Source organism: Crotalus tigris, unplaced genomic scaffold (assembly GCF_016545835.1).
Source record: "Crotalus tigris isolate CLP2741 ecotype Arizona unplaced genomic scaffold, ASM1654583v1 scf7180000017740.3459589, whole genome shotgun sequence".
Taxonomy (NCBI): domain Eukaryota; kingdom Metazoa; phylum Chordata; class Lepidosauria; order Squamata; family Viperidae; genus Crotalus; species Crotalus tigris.
This window is the reverse complement of record NW_024096607.1, coordinates 765,976-790,000: the sequence shown is the minus strand read 5'-3', so window position 1 is coordinate 790,000 and position 24,025 is coordinate 765,976. Positions and strand designations below refer to the sequence as shown.

Below are 24,025 nucleotides of genomic sequence, written 5' to 3'. Positions count from 1 at the left end.
TAATTTTTGTTTCTAGTTTCTCTTTCCCAGTAATTTTTTGGGGGAATATGTTGTGCTATAATTTGTTTTTGTGTGAAGACTGATGCAAACAATGAGTTAAGCAGTTCTGCTTTATCCCTACTGCCTGTTACTTCCTTGCCATCTTCTCTCTTTAGTGACCTACAGTTTCCTTGACTTTTTTCTTGTTATTAATATGTTGAAACTTTTTTTAATTCTCCTTGATTTCTGTTGCAAATCTTTGTTCATTCTGAGCCCTTGCTTTCCTGACTTCGTCTTTGCATGTTCTGGCTCTCTGCTGATAATCAGCCTTAGTTATGTGTCCCTCTTTCCATTTTTTGTACTTGTCTTTTTTGTCTTTCAGTTTCTCAAAGAGTTCTTTTATCAATTCTGATAAAATTAAGCTAGTTTCATTTCCGAGGATTTCTCCTTATAGACCAGTGTTACTGCTGCATCATTGGTGTAGATTTTTTATATAAATATAATAAATATTTGTTGCATTCAATTTCAAGGGAAACTATTTGGGCTACAATCATTAATACATTTATAAAGATACAAACTCCATAAAATATAACAGGAGTCAAAGTATATATCCATAGTCTCACATTAGACTAATCTCATTCAGTGTAGATTAGCAATGTTAATGTAAATTATAATTTCTTAGAATCAATACATTTATATAATGGTTTGGAGCTAGTGTTAATGAAACTTTTAAGTATTTGATTATAATAATTATAGTTAGGCACATAGCAATTGTTTTACAAATGAAGTTTCTATCTTCCACCATTATAAAGGGCATATTTCATTCTAATTTTTATTATAGTTATTTTATAATTTAGCAACTTCAGGAAATTGCATACAACATGCAACTCAACTAAGATGCAAAATTATGCCATATAATTTAAACTATGGTTGGAAAGCTAGATTATGAAGACATATTGGGCCAATTGGACTGATTGTTCCTACCTGCACTGACCAAAATTAAAAAGACTGGTTGAAGTTTTAAGACTTTGGAAACCAATCCAGCTTAATATAAGTTATCTGAAGTTTTCCTCACAGGAAATCCTCACTTAAGGAGCCTAATTAGTACTAGAATCTCAGTTGGGGAGTTATGTGGCCACTAGGCAAAATATCATGTAAGGATGCCTGGTGACAGCAGTGTTGGTAATCCTGGATGCAGTTATTAGGAGAGTACTGTGCCATCTTTAGGCTCATGCTTCTCCTTCCCTGTTGGACTCATCTCCACTTCAACTCTCCCTGCCTACCTCTTCCATCTCTGCCCCTTTGGCCACTCCACACTCCATTGCCCCTGCCATTTGGCATTCCATCACTCCTTCAATCGCCCCTGCACTCCACTGTCCCTGCCACCCTTCTGCCCTCCAACCCCCTGTACTCTGCAGTTTCTGCCAAACCCAAGTAATATTTTACAGCTTCTTCTTCCTGTTTTTGATGAGGATTGCTCAGACTGGCCCCTTTCACCAGTTGCCTCACTAAGGCCCAGGCCAGGTGTACCTCGTCAGCAGTGGGAGGAAGAAGATGGCAAAGGTCAGCTGAAGCAAAAGAGTGCAGGGTGGCCAAAAGGGAAAACATACGACAAGATAGGCAGGTGAGGGGAATTGAAGTCTACCCTGTTTTTGTCGTTTATTATTAGTTTTCTCTTCCCTCTTATGGTCATTTATATTATATTTTCTTCCATGGTATTTTGTAATTTTTTTTACAAAACATAAAGACAATTTAATAAATATTTTAAATAAATAATGCAATGAATTTCTCCAAAGTAAAGCAATTAAGTATAATCAATTACCCTTTTGAATGTTTTCTATTCGTACTGGGAGACCAGACTGTGCAGCAGCTATAAGCTTCAGAGCAGCATAAAACTGAGTTCGACCAAAATAACCGGCATGTTTAGCATCACACAAGTCTATAATCTGAAAGATAAAAGGGAGGGATGAATATGAGCATGTGCCAAAAATATTGGTGCTTGCTGTGAAAGAATTACTGAAGCTACAAAAATATGTAGTTAAAAAAAAAACTGGCAGCAAATAAACCGGTGGTGCTGACATCTGGTTTACATTCTATAGCTTCAAATCTGCTATATTAAACAGAGAAAGCCACAGAGGAAATCCTCCTATATAAATATTTTGTCCTCTTGGCTCCATTCTCAGCAACATGCAATATATTTGTGGCTTAACCTCTGAATAATAAATCTGTCTAAATAGGGCAAACTAAATAAGTATTAAGGGCACCAGCAGGATCTTGCTCCTTTTGTCAAAAGATCGAAACAGAATCACACCACAAACTCTGCACTGTTGTACATGCATGCAATATTACCATGTACAGTATAAAAGAGGGGGCTTGCATGCAATGCTGCAAAGCTGCTTTAGTCATTCTTCTCCCCCAATGGACACTGATCATTACCTAGTTGAAGCATACACATTATATCTCAATGTTCATACACTTCAGCAAGCAGAAATGATAGTTTAAATGCCTGTCTCTAATGAATAGATAGATTGGAAAATGATTTCCTCATGTGAAGAAGAGATAAACATCACTGGATTGTAAAAAATATTTCTATTTTCTTTTAAAAAATAATTTCAATTTGGAAGTCCACAGGTACTATTTAGGAATATTGCAGAAATTCTGGCACCTGTTTTGTGCCATTGTCTGTACTTGAAATTCTAGATTCTGTAATTCTAGATCAGTGGTGGCGAACCTATGGCACACGTGCCAGAGGCAGCACTTAGAGCCCTCTCTGAGGGCACACGCACCATGCCCTGGAGATGGCAACTGTCCCTCTTCAACCAGCCGCCTGCTAACTTGCCGAGCTCCCATGTGGCCGGATGCATCCCAGCATGGCTGGATTCCCTCCCCCCTCCCATCCCTCCTGGCCTCACATGCTCTCCTTTTCCTGGGCACGACCCACTGCATCGCCTCCTCAGCTGTTGGCCGGCTGTCCAGCTCAGAGGCGGCTTCTCTGAACTTCTGGTGGTGGGCTGCGGAGTCCCAGAGTGTGCTGGTCTACGGGCCGGCAGGCTGTGGCTATTGACGGACACTGTTGGCCCCCATGTGCTGTGGCTATTGACGGACACCATCGGCCCCCCTCTGTGTATGGGGGCCAATGGTGTGAGGCAGCAGGCGCCCCAACCCCTGCCTCACCTTGCCTCGCCTCACCCCTCAGGATGAGCCTCCTGCTCACCACCCACCTGCCAGAGACCCCCTGGATCTCCCCCAAGCCTGCCCGGCCCCACAGGCATCCTTCCCCACAAGCAACATCAAGGTGATCACACCCAGCCAATCTGCCATGACCACAGCCATGCCCATCCAGTGAGCCACACCTACCTGGCACCCGGCGATAAATAAGTGGGTTTTGGGTTGCAGTTTGGGCACTAGGTCTCTAAAAGGTTCACCTTCTCTGTTCTAGATTATAGAAATTTTGGCTGTCATCTGTGAAATCCACAAGTTTCTTCTAAGAAAAGCAAAGTTCAAATCTTGGTCTTCTAATATATAAATATTTGCCAACAGCAATTTCTCAATTTTGATTCTCAGTCACTATCAAAGTTAATTTTTAAGACTGGGATTTTGAGAGCCTGTTAAAGAAATTCTCATATAATGCCTACAATTTAGACATCTTCCATTTACCATCTTCCATTTTACTCTTTGATGTCAAGCTGCAAAGAATACTTATGCTGTGGCATCCATTACTGCTTCTTAGCTTGCCTACATATTCGGGGGGGGGGGAGGAAAGAATGGAATACAGGCTTCAGACATTGGACTACCAAGCATGAGAATCAAAGTCGCTCAAGAGTTGTTTACTGAGAACTGAAACTCTCTCATAATTATTGTCTGACACTTCATTGGACAATGTGACCTATACAATTAGAGGGGACGGAGAATCTATACTTTTAATATACTGATTTTGGCGCCAATAAAACAGAACTGGTTTTCCTTTGGTGCCAAAATGATCTGCTCAATAAACTTTTGCATCCTCTCAGCTATGCTTATTTCATTAGGTTCGGCAGTTGGAACCTTGACATTAAACCAGCTCTCATTTAAAAATTCCAACTCAATTAAGGAGTCCTGAGTTCCTAGGCCCTATCCGGCAAATTCCAGAGGGGTTGTAAAGACTCAGGGGAAGATGCCTGAAACGGAACGAAAGGGAGAGCAAGTATCTGGAACCAGAACAGAGGCGACGGGTGTGATTCTAGTCAGGCCCAGGGAAACTCTGGTGCCCAACTAGCTATTACCCACCTGAAAGTAAAAGCAGAAAAGTTGGCCTCATTGGCAATGCTGGAGTGGACTGGATCGACAGGAGTGGAAAGGTGGCGAGAAAGCACATTAAAGGTGGCTGAAGCCGAGTTCCCACTTGACTACTTGTGACCCGAGTTTGCCCGGGACTACAGATGGGGAGAGAGGAGGGCTTTAGAATGGGGAGGACTGGCGGAGGGAAGATATGTGATGATGTGCAGTAATCAAATAGTTGAGCAGCTGAAAGAGAGATTCAGCGGCCTGGATGTGCTAGGAGGAAAGCCAACCCAAAGGCTGGACCTAACCCCCCGAATAGGGTCTGGTCAACTTGCGGCGGCCACGCTGACCCTTTCATCTTAAAACCAAAAACTACGACTGTTGCTGATAGAACAACCAATCCCCAACCAATTACCCTCTCAGAACCTGGCTTGACTCTGGGACATTGGACCACCAGCCCTCAACTTGGGGCGGTGGCCAGTCAACTGCTCCCACAACTGCCAATGTTTCGTGCCCTGTGGAAGTTCCCGTATGGGATGGGATGGCCGCTGGGATATTGGGGCGCTCCGAGACCACAACAATTCCCACCGATTAAAGCCACCTTCAATGGGAATCCAGAGAAGCTGGCATTTTTCCTGGACCAGCAGGGAGCTACATATGCTGATGATGAGGCCTATGTGGACGCAATTGCGGCAAATCTCAAAGGGGAGGGAGCAGAGTGGATGACAGCGCTACAGGATGGAGCCCGAGTTGGGAGTCTCCGATGCCTTCCTGGGAGAGCTCAGAGGCCGATTCAGTGACACCATGCAGACCTGGCAAGCGGAGTCCAATGTTTGCAATATGAAGCAGGGAAGCAGACCAGTCATAGAGTATATCTGAAAGTTCCGGAGAATCGCGGGGAGGTTGAGGCATAATGTAAGGTCCTGTCTCAGCTAGTCCTCCCAAGAAAGCAGAACTCTTGAAACAGGGATTGTTTCAAAAGGAGCTTTTATTGAGTTAGTGATAGCAGAAGAGCAAAGCAAGATCTAACGGTTTCCTGCATGAAACGCCATATTAAAGCATCCCTTTCAAAACCCACCTCAATAGCCAAATGTCCAATTTGATTTCATCCAATCCTCAGGTGCGAAGTTGTTATGGGAACTGAGGTGATAAGTGCAGATCCCAGGCACCGTTCTCAGGGTTTTGTTTCCTCTTGGCCTCCTCCCATCGGACTGGAGATAAGACAGATGGCCCAAGGGACATTACATTCCCCTTCACACCCTGAGGCATCAAAGGAGTAAGGAACAAAGCAGAGGAAACACCAACCAACCTCCCCCCTCTCAATAGAATGACCTAATAGCCTCCTTCCTCCCAGCAAAATGGCAGAAGCCAAAAGTAAAATGGCAGAACCCAAAAGCAAAATAGAAAGGTCTGATATGGTTCCCCCCTAAAAGAATGGGAGATCCATCTGCAGGAGAAAGAAAATAATAAAATGAAAGTAAGAACAGGTGATTAACAAGATTTATCAGGGTACGTTCATGGAAGTGTTTAAGCAGTCTAGGGGCCCTAACATGCTTTTTGTGAACCCATTCGTCCTGAGAAACTGGTAGATCTTTCCAGGCCACTAAATACTGGATAGCCTCATGATTCCTATGCGAATCTAGAATTTCTTTGATCTCTACCATAATGAGTTGTGGCACAGGGGTTGCTTTTGGTCTGAGAGGTGAGGTTATTTCTGGTTTCAGCAAGCTACAATGAAACACGGGGTGAACCTCCGTTAGGGTTTGGGGGAGTTCCAATTCCACAATGACTGGGTTGAAGTTGCGCTTAATCAGAAAGGGGTCTATGAACTTGGGCCCTAGTTTCTTAGAAGGTCGCAGTGATTGCAGAAATCTAGTGTACAAGTACATTCTATCCCACTATGGAAAGGATTGGGTTCTGTTCTTTTCTTGTCACCTTGAGTTTTATAGGCATCCCTGGCTTCATCTAGAGCTGTGGTGGCAAAACTATGGCACATGTGCCAGACTGGGCATGCAGAGTTCTTTCTGTCGGTACGCATGCCAGAGAAATGCTCCCCTCTCCCTCTCCATGTGCGCCTGACTAGTGGGAACTGGAGAGGGCAGGGAAACTGAATCCAGCAACGCTCTCATGGGAACAGCTGCAAGAGCTGGGTGGGGAGAGGGGAACCTATAAAAGGAGCAGGTTTCGGCAGGAATGAAGCGAGAGAGCAAGTGAGTGAGCAGACGGCATTTGGAAGCGACGGTGCAGTGAACGAGCAGCAGCAGTTTGGAGAAAGGGTGAGTGAGCAAAGCAGCATGAGTCTGCACATTGGAGAAGGCTGGTGGGGGAAGGAAGACAAGCATAGTTGCACTTTGGAAAAGGCAGGTGGGACATGGCATCTATTTGCGCTTTGCAGAAGCTCGCAGGGGCGGGGGAAGGAGGACACGCATGGTTGTGCTTGGGAGAAGGCAGGTCCGACATGGCGTCCATTTGCACTTTGCAGAAGCTTGCGGGGGTGGGGAGAGGAGGACGCATGTGGTTGTGCTTTGGAGGTCCAACATGGCATCCGTTTGCGCTTCATAGAAGCTCGCGGGGCAGACACACGTGGTTGCGTTTTCGAGAAGGCAAGTGGGACATGGCGTTCATTTGCACTTTGCAGAAGTTCGTGTGGGTGGGGGAAGGACACGTGTGGTTGCACTTTGGAGAAGACAGGTGGGATGTGGCATCCATTTGCACTTTGCAAAGCTCATGGGGGGCAGAGGGAGGAGAACTCGTGGTTGCACTTTGGAGAAGGCAGGTGGGACATAGTGTCCGTTTGTGCTTTGCAGAAGCTCGTGGGGGTGGGGGGGGACATGCGTGGTGGTGCTTTTGAAAAGCCAGGTCCGACATGGCGTCTGTTTGTGCTTTGCAGAAGCTCGCAGGGGTCGGGGGGAGGAGGACGCACATGGTTGCACTTTGGAGGAGGCAGGTCCAACATGGCATCTGTTTGCACTTTGCAGAAGCTCGTGGGGGTGGGGGAGGACGCATATGGTTGCACTTTGGAGAAGGCACGTGGGATGTGGTGTCCATTTGCGCTTTGCAGAAGCTTGCGGGGGCGGGGGAGGACACACATGGTTGCACTTTGGAGAAGGCAGGTGGGATGTGGCATCCATTTGCGCTTTGTAAAACTCACAGGGGGAGGAGGACTCGTGGTTGCACTTTGGAGAAGGCAGGTGGGACATGATGTCCATTTGTGCTTTGCAGAAGCTCGCAGGGGGCGGGGGGGAGGACGCGCATGGTTGAACTTTGGAGAAGGCAGATCCGACATAGCAGGAAGGATTCTTATGTGCTTTTGTGACTTTGAAGTTCTGGAATTTGTGCAATGTGGGCTTTGTATTCTTAAGGAGTGTTTGGCAATTTCTATTTGGCTGATGGCTGATGTCTCCTGTTAGCTTTATTGTTCTGCTATTGTTAGCTGTAAGTTTTGCTGCAAGGGATTTTGAAGTATTTTTCTCCTGAATGGATTTTGCCTGTAGCATTCCTTTACTTATAATGGAGCCATTTGGGGAGGCTGCTTTAGCTGGCAGCCAATACATTTTTTTTCTTCCTTAAGTGCTGGCTGCACTCCTTAACTTTCCTTTCTAGCCAGTAGCTAATTCTTAAAGGGGAATGTGCCTTTTCAAGCTAGTTCCCTCAGCAGCTTCACTTTTCTGTCTCTGGAGGCTTTTCCTTGTTTGATGAATATATGGAAGAGAGAAAATATGGGAGGGGGTCAAATTCTTCCTTCAGAAGGAGGTGGGCATGAGAAAGAGGGAGGCAGGAAAGGAGGGAGGGAGGGAAGGAAGGAGCTCCCACCTTAGCACTTGGCCACTAGCAGCCCTGCCATTGACTTTGCTTGTCAAAAGGTTGCAAAAAGGGATCATATGAGCCTGGAACACTGTAATCATCATAAATGTGAATCAGTTGCCAAGCATCCAAATACAAATCACATGACCCTGGGCATGCTGCAATGGTCATAAGTGTGAAAAATGGTCAAAAGTCATTTCAGTGCAATTGCAACTTTGAACAGTTTTTTTGTTTTTTGTTTTTTTTTTGGTCATCAGGTTTTTGACACCTTGCTAGGTGGTACTCGAATATTGCCATAGCCTAAAAGTGGTACAGTCGGTGAAAAGGTTGAAAAGCCCTGTTATATACCACTTCGGCAAATGACAGTAGGTTAGTCCAACTGTCTTAATGATAGTTAATGAAGTATCTAAGGTACTGCTCCAGAACTGAGTTTGTTCGTTCAGTTCCCCCATTCGTTTGAGGATGATGACTAGAACTCAAGCTTTGTTCAATACCTAAAAGGTCCAAAACAGGCCCTCCAGAACTTTGAAGTAAACTGGATGCCCTTATCTGAAATTATGCACTCGGTATATGTGCTGGAGGAAGATTTTAGCTAGGTCTTGGCAGTTGGGATCTTCTGGCATGGAGTAAAGTGAACCTGTTTTGAGACCAGGTCAGTCACGACCCAAATAACTGTTTCCTGCACTCTTCGGCAGTTCCACAATAAAGTCCATAGAGATCTCTCTTCAGGGTGTGGAAGGGCTTGGCATTCCATAGTCCATTTCAGAGGCTGACTGGGCTTCGGCTTATCAACCCTTTGGTTTTTAACAGGTATGTGATAAGCAGGGCAATCTGGGCAAATGAAGGGATAAATTTTCAGTAGAAGTTTGCAAAGCCCAGGAAACTCTGTAGTGCAGGGGCCTGCCCATTCCAGAATGGCACGTCTCTTTTCTGGGTCCATCTCCACCCTCTCGTGCAAGATCTGGTAGCCCAGTAGTCGAGTTTTTCTTTGTGGAATTCGCATTTTTGACAGCTTTTCGTAAAGTTTGGCTACGCGAAATTTATTCAGAACTGCCCTGACCAGTTTTGTGTGTTCAGCCTTCATTTTGCTGTAGATTAATATATCGTCCAGGTAAACCAAAACTCCCTTATATAGGTGCTCATGTAACACCTCATTGACCAGCTGCATAAACACTTGGGCACCTTACAAACTAAAGAGGAATACTTTAATTTGGAAACAGCCAAGGGGGCAATTGTGTGCAGTTTTCCACTCGTCTCCCTTCTTGATCCTAACTCTGTAATATGCCTCTCACAGGTCCAGCTTGGAAAATATGTTTCCTTTCTATAGGTGGACTAGCATATCTTTCATGAGGGGCAAGGGATACACATTTTCCATGCACACTGTGTTCAAACTTCTATAGTCCACGCAGAGACAAAGAGAGCCATCCTTCTCTCTGAATAACACAGGAGCGGTCACCCAGGGTCTGGCTGGTTGGATAAAATGACAGAGCAGGATTTGTCAATGAATTCACGTAGTTCATTCATCTCCCTGGGGGTCATCAAATACAGCTTTGGTTTCAGCAGCTTAGCCCTGGGGATGATTTCGATGGTACAGTCTGTGGGTCAATGAGGGGACAGCTCATCCAAACTCCTTTCACTGAAAACCTCCGCCAAATCCCTGTATTCTTTAGGCATGGCCTGCATGGTTTCACTGTTTAAGGTAGTGGCTATTTCTCATGTTTCTTGTTTCCTCGGCCGACATCGTTTACTTGGCAAGGGCGCTTTCTCCCTGGAGGATTTTAAATGACCCATTCTCAAGTCTACTGTTGTGTTCTATTTTTTTCAGCACACCAGCCCCAGGACAAGAGGCCACTCCATGCCAGGTGCCATGATGAAAGTTAGGGTTTCTGAGTAGCTTCCCATGCTCTGCCTCAGGGATTCTGTAGCCGGGACACTCCTGCAATGGACTTGTCAAGTTGGCAGAATGAAATGGGGACCCCTAACTTCTTGACTAGGCTAGGCTGACCAAGCATCGGTACATTCTGAGTCTAAGAGAGTGGTCAGGGCCACCCTTCCTTCTCTGTCTGGGATTAACAGTTCTATGAGCGTGGTCATTGGTGCGATCAGTCCACTTACCAACAGGTCATCATTGTAGTAGCTTTTGGGCATCCTCAGTTCATCCTTTGGTGGGGTCAGAGTTCCATCCCTTGGTTGCGGGGTTGGATGGAACTCCACGACCTCCACGCTCCTCAGGGCCGTGTCTTTCTGGCATGGGTTAGGTTTGGTTGGCTTCCCTCCAGACTGCTGTTTGCCTTTCTTGGCTGGAGTTTTGCTGTGGCACTCTGTGGCATGATGACCTTTTTTGCCACATTTGAAGTAGGCAGTTGAGCATGATGGTACAGTTGGGGCTTTAGGCGGCTCCCTCTTCTTCTCTGGTGGGGACCATTTCTATGTTTTGGCGGAGCAGTACAGGTTGCGATTCTAGTTGATCTCTACTTCTTTGGCCTGTTGTATAATCATGCTGGGGATCCCCTGGCCATGCATGCATTATACAGGTCATCATTTAGCCTTCCTGGAAACAACTGATTAAGATGTCTTCGGGCCAGGTGGCATGCCAGATCTCGGAACTCTTCCATATACTCAACCACTGCTCGATGGCCCTGCCTCATTGTCTTTATGTGATCTCACGCCTTCCGATCAGCCAGGCAATCCTCAAACCTCCATTTCAGGGCTGTCATGAAGTAGTTAAAGTTTCGGAGCTTTGCCACATCACAGTTCTGCAGGGTGACCATCCATTGGGCTGCGGTCCCTTCCAGGGCTAAGATGACGACCCTGACTCTAGCTTCATCACTGGGGAGTTTTCTCCCTTATACTTGCATGTAGGTGAAGACATGGGCAAGGAAGAACCCCAGCTGTTGGGGTCGCCATCAAATTTCACTTCTAGAGGGACCAGCTTGGGTTCCTCTGGTGGGGCTCTCTCGGGGCACTGGTGGAGCATTTGTCCCTCTGGGAGCTGCTTACTGCAATGCTGCCAAGGTGGTCGCTGTTTCCATAGAGCCAGTCCCCCCCCCGCGCGGCTTCGGTCATCTTCCATCCCATTCCTCTCTTTCCTACCCCGACCACCTGGGCTTCACAGAGCTCTCCATAGTGACCATCTCTCCAACCATCCGGAGAAGCTTTCTTTTGGGAGATTCTTGGCAACAGATTCTCTCCAGCATTCACCCTCATCCTGTTTGCTGCCATGATGTGTGCATGATCCCCACTGTCGGGCAGTTGCCTCTCTGGGTTGACCTTTTTGCAGATCTTACTTACTGTAAGGTCCTGCCTCAGCTAGTCTTCCCAAGAAAACAGAACTCTTGAAACAGGCATTGTTTTAAAAAGAACTTTTACAGAGAGTTAGTGATAGCAGAAGAGCAAATCAAGATCTAACTATTTCCTGTGCAAAACTCCACATTAAAGCATCCCTTTCAAAACCCCACCCCAACGGCCAAATGTCCAATTTGATTTCATTCAAGCCTCAGATGTGAAGTTGTTATGGGAACCGAGTTGATAAGCACAAATCCCAGGCAACATTCTCAGGGATTTGTTTCCTCCTGGCCTCCTCCCATCGGAGTGGAGATAAGACAGATGACCCAGGGCACATTCCCCTCCCATTTACACCCCAAGGCATCAAACCAGTGAGGAACAAAGCATAGAAAACACTGACCGACCTCCCCCCTTCCAACAGCATGGCTTAACAGCTAACCCTAACCCTCCCAGCAAAATGGCAGAACCTGAAAGCAAAAAGCAATAGAAAGGTTGAGGGTCTGACACATTGGCAACTCCTGGTCCATTACTTCATAGATGGCTTGAACCGCGAGTTGTACTATACATGCCTATCTAGAGGAATACAGAACCGATTCAGCAATTGGTACCAGCTAATGTGGAACTAAACCTGATGGAGTATAAGGGATGGGGAATACTTGAGGCCCACCCAAAGAGGAGCCAGGAGAGACACGCATTAGGCAGTCACCCCTCCAAAGCCCCCAAAAAACAAAATAAAGGGAAAGAGAAGCTGCAAGTGGCATGCTAGGTTGTCGAGGTCTGCCCCCCAAATTACAAAGGGGAGAGAACTATGGTCATGGAGGACTTGCAGCTGACCCTCTACAAGAGTGATAATGAGGGAGATGATTCAATGCTAAGTGGACCCGTCAACCCCCCTCTCGGTCTAAGTAGAATTTCAGGGTTGAGGGGAATAGTAAGTGCCCTAATAGACCCAGGGTGCATTTGATGCCTGTTCAGCCTGCCAACAGCATGAAAGTTGGGCCTATGAATAAAAAAGCTGTGTCAGCCCATACAATTCAAGCAAGTTGATGGCTCCATAGTGGGAGTGCTGCCTGCTTCTTATCTAACCAAGCCAGAGCACTTGAAAGGAGACCATCAAGAGACTATTTGTTTTGTGGTCATCCCGAGAATAGCCGAAGCGATGATACTATAGCTGCCCTGGCTGACCAAGTGGAGCCCCCGAGTACATTGGGAGAAGAAGGCTGTGGTTATGGGGAAGGCTGTGGTTATGGGGAAGTGGAAAACTACCCCACCAAGGCAAAAGCAAGATGAGTCCACACCCCAGAGGAGATGAAGACCCCCCAAGCACAGCAAGGTTGTGTCAGAGCAGGAGAGGGAGCTTCAGTCTGTTCCAACAAAGTACCAAGACCTTATGGAAGTATTCAGTGAAAAGGAATGCAATATGCTATCCCTTCACCGCCCCACTGACTGTGCCATCAAGATCCTGCCAGGGCGAAACTCCCCAAGCCAAAGATGTATACAATGAACTCCAGGGAAATGGCTGAGTTGAGAGACTACATCGACAAAAACTTGGCGGGGAGTTTCATCCAAGTAGCAAAATCCCAAGTGGCGGCCCTAGTACTGTTTAAAGAGAAGATGGGTCACTGAGATTGTGCCTGGATTTTTGTGGAATAAATGGCATGTGCGTGGAGAACATGTATGCCCTCCCCCTCATGAAAGACATGTTGGGACTTTTAGCTAAGAGAAAGATCTGAGGGAAGTGTACTATCATGCAAGGGTTAAAGAAGGTGACAAATGGAAAACAGCTTTCAACTGCCTGCCAGGGTGCTATCAGTTTAAAGTGATGCCTTTTGGACTATAAGGGGCCCCTGCTGTGTTCATGCAGCTCATTAACGAGATGTTACATGAGCACCTGTACAACGGGGTCTAGGTGTGTTTGGATGACATCATTATTCACTCTGAGACAATGGATGAGCATGTAAAACTCATGCAGCTGGTGTTAAAGAAGCTTTTGGATCTTAAACTCTATGCCAAACTGTCTAAGTGCAAATTCTATAAGACTAGCCTAGACTACCTAGGTCAGGGGTACGCAACCCAAAACATTCAAAGAGCTACTTGGACCCGTTTCCCACCAAAAACAAAACACTGGGAGCCATAAAACCCTTTTGACATATAATAACGGTAAAAAAGAATATATGCAGTGTTATCTTCATTTTAGATATCAAAAGGGTCTCTCTCTGTGTCTCTCTCTCTCCCTCTTTCTTTCCTCTCCCTCTTTTCTTTCTCTCTCCTTCTCTTTCTCTCCTTCTCTCTCTCGTTCCTCTCTCTCTCACTCTCCCTCCCTCTCTCTCTCTTTCTCTTTCCCCCTCTCTCTCCCTCTCTCCGATCTTCTGCTCACCTAGCAAACTGGCTTCAAACTGTTCTTCAACAAGCTGACACACATTCTTATTGGGCTAGCTCAGGGGTAGGCAACCTCGGCTCTTTTATGACTCATGGACTTCAACTCCCAGAATTCCTGAGTCAGCATAGCTGGGCTAGCTAGCTCTCTCCTGCCCTTCCTGCTTCCTGCAGAGATGCAGCAAAGGGAGGAGCCCCGCCCAATAAGCTTTTCAATTCGTCGGAACAGGGTGAGGCTACTCTCTTTTTTACACAGAGAGAGAGGGGGGGGGAAAGAGAGAGAGAGAGAGAGAGAGAGAGAGAAGGGAAGCACAAGTGCCTTTCTCTGTCTCTCTCTCTCTGCAAATGGTAGAGGCTGGGAGCTGCAGGGGAAGGCTCAAAAAGCCACATGCGGCTCCGGAGCCACAGGTTGCCGACCTGTGACTTAGGTTATAGGGTAAGGAGTGGAAATGGACTTGGGGAAGGTGAAGTCCATCCTTGAGTGGCCAGCCCCCCAAACCCGTGAACAGCTAAAAAGCTTCCTGAGGTTCGCAAACTTTTCCAACAATTCATCCAGTCCTTTGTGAAAATCATTTTGCCAATCACGGCCTTGCTAAAAACAGGAGGAGAGGGAGAAAAGCTCTGACCAACCCAGTCATTGGACAATGGAATGCCAAGAGGCATTCAAAAAGCTAAAGGGACTGTTTGTGGCTGAGCCAAGCTTAAAGCATCCGAACCCAGAGGAATCATTTGTGATTCAAGCAGATACTAGTGATATGGTGGTGGGGGCAGTTCTCCTCCAAAAGAACAAGGAGGGGAACCTGCAGCCATGTGCGTATATGTCTCGCAAGCTAAGCGAAACCGAGAGGTGGTAGGCTTTGTGAGAAAAGGAGACTTTTGCAGTGCACTGGGTGCTATTGACTTGGAGGTAGTTCCTTGAGGGGAGCAAAATTCCATTTGAGGTATGGACTGATCACAAGAACTTAGAGGCATTAAAGACCCCCCAAAAACTTTCCCCTAAGCAAATTTGATGGGCCCACTACTTCAACCATTTTGCTTTCAAGTTGATATATATCCTGGGGGGGGGGACTTCCTGGTTGATGCCTTGTCCTGCATGCCCCAATAGAAAAGTAACCGAGGTGAACTCCATTATTCCCAGAAAGCAACAAGCAGCGCAAGCCACCACTAGACAACAGGCAAAGAGAAGGACCTCATCTCCTAGTAATGCTTTTAGCCAGCAGTTGAAACAGGAACTAACAACCAATGCGTGGTTTGGAGCTCATTGAGAAGAACTAACTTTGAGGGAGGGGTAGCATGGAAGGAGGACAAATTATGTCTTGGACAGTTTGCAACTACAAGTCTTAGAGCAAAGCTATGGTGCTAAGCAAGCTGGCCACTTTGGGTTTCTGAAAACTTTACACTTGAACAACTGTCAATTCTTGTGCCAAGGATAAAGGACATTGAGAGTATGTGAAGAATGGTGCTATATGCACAGCCAACAAAAGAATGCCTGGGAAGACCCCACGGCTGCTACAGCAAGTTGCCGACCTAACCCAACCCTGGGAAGAGATGGCCGTGGACTTTATAGTAGAGTTGCCCGAGTGTGGGGGAAACACCGTAATCTGGATGGTCGTTGACCTATTTTTCAAGCCCTGGTTTCCCATCAGCTCAGAAATTAGCCAAAATGTTCCTGCAGCATATCTACCGTCTGCATACAGTGCTCAAGCACATCATCTCAGATTGGGGGTCCAGTTTACAGCCAGGTTTTGGTGGGACTTTATAAGGATGTTTGGGCCCTCCCAGGGTCTCAGCTCGGCTTTCCATCCAAGTACAAATGGGGGCACAGAACAAGCCAATGCAATGGTGGAGCAGTACCTGCATTGTTATGTCAACTATCAGCAGTCTAACTGGGCAGGACTACTGCCATTGGCATACAATTATGTGGTACACAGTAGCACCTGATTCACCCCTTTTAAAATAGCCAGGGGCTGAAATTCGTGCCTATGCCAGAGTGCCCTCAGGAACCCCCCTCCTCAAGGACTTTATCAGAGTGTGTGGATTCATTCCAGAGCATCTGGAGTAATGTGAAGAAAGTCTTAGACAATGTGGCAGTTAGCCAAAAGAAGCAAGCAGATAAGAAGCGAGCTCCCCAAGGTTCGTTTCATGTAGGAGATAGAATGTATTTATCTTCAAAGTATCTGAAACTAAAACAGCCTTGCAAGAAACTGGGTCCTAAGTATATAGGGCCCTTCCCAATCATAAAAATCATCAATCTGGTTACAGTAGAATTGAAGCTGCCCAGGATATTGCATAAAGTGCACCCAGTGTTCCATTGCAGCCTACTGAAGCTGGTTCAGGGCTCAAAGATGAGGCTGGTTGAGAGGGAAGCCCCCAGTCCGATAACAGTGGGAGGTGAGCCACATTATGAGGTCAAGCAAATTTTAGACTCTAGGATTTACAAGGGGAAATTGCAATACCTAGTATAGTGGAGAGATTATCCAATCTCAGAGGCCAGATGGACAAAAGCCCACCACATTAAGGCAGATAGGTTAATAATAAGTTCCATAGTTAAGTACCCAAAAGCCAGGGCCCTCAAGATAGAAGAGATTGCAGAAATATAATATGCGCTTATTGTTTTCCAGGTCCCTTCTGACTTTTAGGGGAGTCCACCTGTCAAGCTGCAAAGAATACCTATGCTTCTTAGCTTGCCTACATATTCAGGGGAAGGGGAGGAAAGAATGGAATGTAGGCTTCAGACATCCGACTGCCAAGCTATGAGAACCAAGATTGCTCAAGAATTGTTTACTGAGAACTGAAATATTTTCATAATAATTGTCTGATACTTCATTGGATAATGTGACTTGCACTATTAGGAGGGAGGGAGAATCTATACTTTTAATATATCGATTTTGGCACCAATTAACCAGAGCTGGTTTTCCTTTCACCTGTGTCAAAATGATGTGCTCAATAAAATTTTGCATTAGAGATTGGATTGTCTCAGCTATGCTTACTTCATTAGGTTCATCAGTTGGAACCTTGACAGCTGGATTCCTAAACACCTCTACTTTCCCAATTTTGCTCTAAACCGCCCCAATTTTCCTTTATCTTTTTCAGTTTGGCAGATAAACCCACTTTAACACACACATCATATAGCTCTGTGGTAAAAATAGTTTTTCAGTATATATAAGATTATTTATTTTTATTTTCCATGTCCAAAACATCTTACATTAAAAAGAGAAATAGATTTAAAATTAATATAATCTAAATAAAGAAAACCTTCAACAACGATATAACGAATATAAAAAAATAAAACGCAGAAGAAATTTAAAATATGTGACATTATATAGTATTTGAGGCCCAGAAAATAGTGGTTTGGATAGCTTTTTCATTGGCTAGGAACAAACCGTCCATTGTACATGATCCATCAAGATTGTGACATATCAATAAATGTTCAGGGTTCTGCAATTCCCCCCATTCTCAGTTTTCATCTCCTGCAATATAGCCCCAAATCTCCAAATTCTTCTTACATCATGATATCCCCATTCTCAGTCTGTTCAAAGTTTTCCATATCCCATATGGGAGATGGTATTTAAGCATAGGTTTAAAGTTGGTCCAATTTTCACTATAGGTCATGTTATGCCATCATTCTATTCAATGGGTTTCTGGATTTGATGGAACTGATTCTGTCATCTGCAAAAAACACTTTCTTGTTCTCAATCATGTGGGATGGGGCACAGGTCCATACGTAGGATGCTGGGGATCTCTTTGCTGTTTTTGTTTTTTCTATTTCTCCTGCAACTTTTCTCATGTCTGGGGTTGCAACACCCAAAAGGTGATAAAAGTTGATCAGTTGGTATTGGTTTTAAACATCCCATTACAATATGCATCATTTTGTTGAGAGAAGTGTTAACATGCTGAACATGAAAGGAGTTCCACCAGACTGGTGCTGCATATCCTACTGCAGAAAAGCATAAGGCAAGAGCTGAAGTAGCAGGATTTCAGGTTGTGCTCTCCTGCTGCCATTATCCCTAGCAGATACTTTCTGCTTTGTATCTTGTCAGTGAACCTTGAAAATAAATATGCAATCTAATTTCACCCCAAGCATTTAAGGTTATCATAATGAAGTATTGGTTGCTCTCTCCAATAATTTTCAATTTCCTCCTAGTGTATATGAGGTTAAAAAAAGGTATCATTGGAAACAAATACATTTGACCTGGGATTTTGTTTTATAGCACACTCCCTTTTCCATTTTATGATTTTCAATGTATGAATTACATTAGGGAAGGTTGCATGTTCTTCCTATGTTTGTTTAATTAACACAGCTCATGTATTGTAACAATTGCAGATTGCAATAGAAGACAGCTGGAATCAAAATTGAATGCTAACAAACAATTTCAAATATGCAGACAAACAACTCTGTCAACTGAATGTAAAGACTTACCAGAATTCATTAGAAAAGGAAAAAGGAGAAGTGAAATGGAAAAGTAGGTAAATAAAAGGCAATAACAAAGAGAACTGTCAAGTGTCTGTGAGGCTAGCAAACAGAAAACAACTTAAATTTCAGAAAATATATTGCTATAAAAGTAGCAGAAAATGGTAATTTTGTACTGTCTATCAAAGCAACTCCCAGATTAATTTATATCTAGTATAATTACGGTGCAGTTATTTTGAGTCTCTTTCTCATATTCACCTGCATCTCTGGACTAAGGAACCTTTTCTGTAATGTTTTTTGTCTATCCAAGATTAGACATCTTGTTAGACATAACAAGATTATGAAGCAGCGTATTATTTCAAAGACAACAAATATGATTAAATTATCAATTTTTTCAATGTAATAGATGGCAATGAAAACAGCAAGAGAAACCTATATTAGAAAATTAATAATTTCATCAATTAGAAAATTAAATAAGGAGTTTTTTTGTATATTTTATTAATTTTTTACAGTAACAATCTTTAGTATTTAGTAAGCAACAAGTTGCCTGGGATTGCATGTTTGACATTAATAGTAATACAATTTCCATTCCTACTCTTTATTCCATTTTTCTAACCATTTATAAAAATTTTCCCATGTTTGAAAGTATTCTGAATCTTGCTTCATTTTCAATATGAGCCTATACATTTCTGCACAGTCCAAAATTTTCTTAATTATATCTTCTTCAGATGGTATTTCTTCATTTTTCCAGTATTGAGCAAATGTAATTCTTGCTGCTGTTAATATATGTAATATTAAGTAAACACAATTTTTATCATAATTTTCTGAAATTATTCCTAAAAGAAATAATTCCAGTTTATAGTCTACATGCGCTCCTATCATCTTTTCTACCCATCTATGTATTTTTGACCAATAGTTCTTTGCTTTAAGGCATGTTCACTAAAGATGATAATATGTGCCTGGATTTTCTCTGCATTTCCAACAATTGTTAGACATATTTTTAAACATTTTTGCTAGTCTTGCAAGTGGTAAATGCCATCTATAAAACATTTTATCTAAAATTTCTTTATAAGTACCTGCCCTTGTTATTTTATAGTTTCTTTCCCATAGGTTTTGCCATTTTTCTAACTCTACATTGTGCCCAATTTTTTTTGCCCAAGTTATCATTGTTTCTTTAACTTGTTCATCTTCCATCTTTAAATTTAAGAGAAAGATGTACAGTTTCTTAACCAATTTGTCATCTGATGACAATAGTATCTGGTCTAACGCTGTCTGATCTTTGTAAAAACCATATATTTTTGCATCTTTCTCATATCTCATTTGCATTTGCACATGTGGCCACCATGATATCTCAATGCCTTGTTCTTCCAATTCTTGTTTAGTTTGTAGTTTCCCATCAGGATTCAAAATATCTTTATAAGTCACAAGTTTCTCATAATTAATTTAATTTGGTTATACAAACGCCTCCATTGTCAAACCTACATGTATTTTCATGTAGGTTCTTGATTTTACCTTTTCCCATGTCAAAAGGAGTGCATTTCCTACATAATGGTTTTAAAAGTATTTGTGAATTTTGTTCTTCCCATACCATAGGAAAGTATGCCATCCAACTTGTAGGTCATGCCCTTCCAGGTATAATAGTCTTTTGTTTCTAAGAGTTATCCATTCTTTTAACCATGTTAGTCCGGCTGCTTGATAGTACAAGACCCAGTCTGGTAGCCCAAAGCCTCCATTTTCTTTTGCTTCTTGTAACATATTCAGCCTGATTCTCGCTTTTTTCCCTTGCCAGATAAATTTCAATATTGATGTATTTAATTCATCAAAAAAAATTGTCATTTTCTATCGGTATTGTTTGAAATAAAGAGTAGTTTTGTTAAAATGTTCATTTTCATAGTCACTATTCTTCCCAACATTGATAGTTGTAGATTTTTCCATTTTTCCAAGTCTAGTTTTATTTGTTTTAATAATTTTACATAATTATCTTCTTTTATTGTTGCACACTTTACTGTTAGATATATCCCCAAATATTTAACTTTCTTAACTACTTGAAGGTCTGTTTTTTTTAATCATTGGTTTTTTTATTTATCTGTATGGTTTTTAACTATAACTTTAGTCTTTTCTCAATTGATTTTCAGTCCTGCTATTTCTCCAAATTCTTCAATCTTTGTTAATAATTTAGGACTCTAATGGATCCTCTAATATAAATACCAAGTCATCCACAAATGCTTGTAGTTTGTACTTTTCACCTTTTATCTGCATTCCTTTAATTTCTGGATCTTGTCTAACATTCCTGTTCAACACTTCCAGAGTTAAAATAAATAATAATGGGGATAATGAACACCCTTGTCTTGTGCCTTTTTTAATGTTGAAAGTCTCCATAACATCTCCATTCACAATTATTTTGGCTGTTTGTCCATGATAAATTGTTTGAATTATATTCATAAAATTTTCTCCAAAATCCATATAGTTTAGTTGTTGGACCATAAATTGCCAATTGACATTATCAAAAGCTTTCTGTGCGTCTTAAAAAAAAGCAAAGCCATTTGTTTCCCTGGGTGCATTTCGTAATATTCCAGTGTATCTAAAATCATTCTTAAGCTATTCTTTGTCTCTTTGGTAAAAATCCATTTTGGTCTGAAAGTATAAATTTAATCAAGAATCTCTTTAGTCTTTCTGCTATTATTGAAGCAAAGATTTTATAATCTATATTTAGTAGAGATATTAGTCTGTAGTTCTTTATCAGGGTCAAGTCTGAGTCTTCTTTGGGTATTAGCATAATGTTGGCATCTATCCATGTATTTGGTAATTTGGCCTTTAGTAATACCTCATTACACATTTCTTGCATTGGTAAAATTAATGTATCTTGTAAACATTTGTAACATTTTGCCAGTAGCTCATCTGGGCCTGGTGTCTTATCATTTTTTTGTCTTTTTATAGCTTCTGTCAACTTCATCACTGTTATTTTCCCATTTAGCATTTTTGGTAGCTTAGCATTTTCTAAGTATTTCCTTATTTTTTCCTGAGGAATTTCTTCTGTATTGTAAACTGTTTCATAAAATTCTTTAATTATTTTTTTTAATTGCATCGTTTTGACATTGTAGATTGCCTCTCACATCTTGCAATTTGTTTATCAATTTCTTCTCTCTTTCTTTTTTTCAGTTTATAAGCCAACCATCTCCTCGGCTTATTAGCATTTTCAAAAAAGTTTTGTTTTGCTCTTTTGATTTGTTGAGCCATTTCTTCAGCTTCTATTAGATTTTGTCAATGAAGTGGAAGTATGTTTTAAAATCCTTTAAACCACTCAAGGATGCCAAAACAAAAGGTAACAGTAAAAGCAAAAATGGACTCTAAAAGAAAATCTAAATCAGTGGTTCTCAACCTGTGGGTTGCAACCCCTTTTGGGGTCGAACAACCATTTCACAGGGGTCGCCAAAGTCCTGGAGTTTTTCCTCATAGAATCCTTATGAAACGCAGTCCGGCATTTTTTTGTTTGTTTGTTTTTTCCCCCCTTTTTCATGAGCTGTGCTACTTCCTCTTATTCTATTGGCTTTTGAAAGCCAATAGAATAGACTCTATTCAAGAGAGTCTATTCTATTGGCATTCGAAAGCCAATAGATTGCTGCAAGTTGTCTGCAGCTAAGGTGAGCTTTCTGGAAGTTTCCACCTCTCCCTGCTGAGCAACTACTAAATGTAAGTAAAAGAGGACCAGGGGTGGGAGGGCTGCCCAGGAGCGCCTGAGCCTGTCTGCCACTGCACCAAATGGGCAGTGGCCATGGTGAGGCTAGTGGGGCAGCGGCGGGCGCTGGGGGGGTAGCTGGCACGCAAGGGGCCCGGCGGGTGGCTTACCTCCCTTGGGCTGGGTCAGCTGGTGGCCCAGCCAGTGGTCAGCCTGCGCCGTCACTGCTGCTTGCCATGGCCACCCAGGAGCGCCTGGGCCTGCCTGCTGCCGCACCGAATGGGAGTCTTGCTCCGCGATTGCCGCGAGGGGTGGCTGAAGCAAGAGACGGTCCCTCCAGCATCTGGCTGGCATGCCTCTGATGCCCAGCCAGCGGTAAGGACTTCCCCAGCATCCGTGTCAATGGAGGGAGGCGGCCGCGGTGCATGGCGGCCTCGCCAACTCCCACCTGGTCCTCGGAAGTTGGGCGGCACCCCGGGGCGGCATACGGACGTCGGCTGGCCACTGGCTGCTCCTTCCCTGTCCCCCACCGGTTCATGTCAAGCCCGGGGGTTTGACACACCGCTTATAAAGTTTTTGGTGAGCCATTTCCAAAGCTGGGACAAAGCTAGAATTCAGAAATAACCGTCCATTTAAAGCCACACAACAAATGGGTGGAGGGGGGGGAGAAAAAGAAGAACACGTGGAATTAAAAGTGCTTCTCCTCCTCTCCCTCACCTAGGGTGCTTTTTCCTGCATCCCACGCGCATTTTGCAAGGGAGTGGGGCATCGGCGCCGAACACGTTTCACTCCACGCAGTCCCCCACGCAAATGTGGCAAGTGATGGGCAGCATGAGAGACAATGTAACACTCTGAACGTTCTGAGCCATTGTGATGTTTCAAATCCCGCGAGCGTGAAAGTACCAACCCACAAAGCTGCAAGCGCCACAGCAGGCATGGAAAGGGGAACCCTTCCAACTCTCACGCTGCTTAAGGCTTTGCGTACAGCGAGCCACCGAGGCCAATTTCCTCTGTGAGAAGAGAACGCTTTCCCTCTGCTCCCCCCCCACCCGAACTCTCCTCCTTGAAAGGGGCAGGGCTGAGAGACAGGAGCTCCTCAAGCGCCACGGTGGGCGGTTCTTGGGGAAATTACCCTCCTCTCTGACTATTTTGAAATAAAATAATAAAATATACTAAGGGCAATTTGGGATTCATTTCACTCCAAATGCAAAGCTGGGAGATGTAGAGAATGATCAGAAGGTTGTCATTTCTATAAATGAATCTTTTTCAAATAACCAGGAAGAAGACAATCCTAAATTGTCTAAGAATAGAATAGAATAGAATAGAATAGAATAGAATAGAATAGAATAGAATAGAATAGAATAGAATATAGACCAGACCAGACCAGATTGGAGTAGAGTAGAGCAGAGCAGAGCAGAATAGAATATATGGAAGAGAGAATGGAATAGACAATATGGAATAGAGTAGAGTAGAGTAGAGTAGCGTACAATACAATACAATACAATACAATACAAATCAGAATAGAATAGAATAGAATAGAATAGAATAGAATAGAATATAGACCAGACCAGACCAGAATAGAGTAGAGAGTAGAGTAGAATAGAATAGAATATAGACCAGACCAGACCAGACAAGACCAGAGTAGAGTAGAGTAAAATAGAATATAGACCAGACCAGAATAGAGTATAGAGCTGAGTACAGTAGAGTAGAGTAGAATACAATAGAACAGAATATAGACCAGACCAAACCAGACCAGACCGGACCGGATTAGAGTGGAGCGGAGCAGTGCGGAGCAGAGCAGAGCAGAGCAGAACAGAACAGAACAGAATAGAATGTAGACCAGACCAAAATAGAGTAGAGTACCATAGAGTACCGTAGAGTAGAGTAGAGTAGAGTAGAATAGAATAGAATATAGACCAGACCAGAGTAGAGTATAGAGTAGAGTAGAATAGAATAGAATAGAATATAGACCAGACCAGAACAGAGTATAGAGTACAGTAGTAGAGTAGAGTAGAGTAGAATAGAATAGAATAGAATATAGACCAGACCAGAGTAGAGTAGCATAGAATATAGACCAGACCAGAATAGAGTATAGAGTACAGTAGAGTAGAACAGAACAGAACAGAATAGAATAGAGTAGAGTAGAGTAGAGTAGAATAGAAACCAGAGTAGAGTAGAGTAGAGTAGAGTAGAGTAGAGTAGAATAGAATAGAATAGAATAGAATAGAATAGAC

The 24,025-nt window shown here is 43.4% G+C and overlaps 1 protein-coding gene across 6 annotated transcripts in view; it reads right to left on the bottom strand.

Annotated features, from left to right (window-relative positions):
• Positions 1–24,025, bottom strand: part of REPS2 (RALBP1 associated Eps domain containing 2) — a 117,988-nt gene that overhangs the window by 41,080 nt on the left and 52,883 nt on the right. For all 6 annotated transcript variants that reach the window (XR_005556333.1, XR_005556332.1, XM_039339897.1 and 3 more), the window contains exon 2: positions 1,802–1,925. Coding sequence is in view for 4 of the 6 variants with exons in the window: in XM_039339897.1 (XP_039195831.1) it covers positions 1,802–1,925 (124 nt within the window). In the remaining 2 variants the exon portion in view is untranslated. The remainder of the gene's footprint in view (positions 1–1,801; positions 1,926–24,025) is intronic.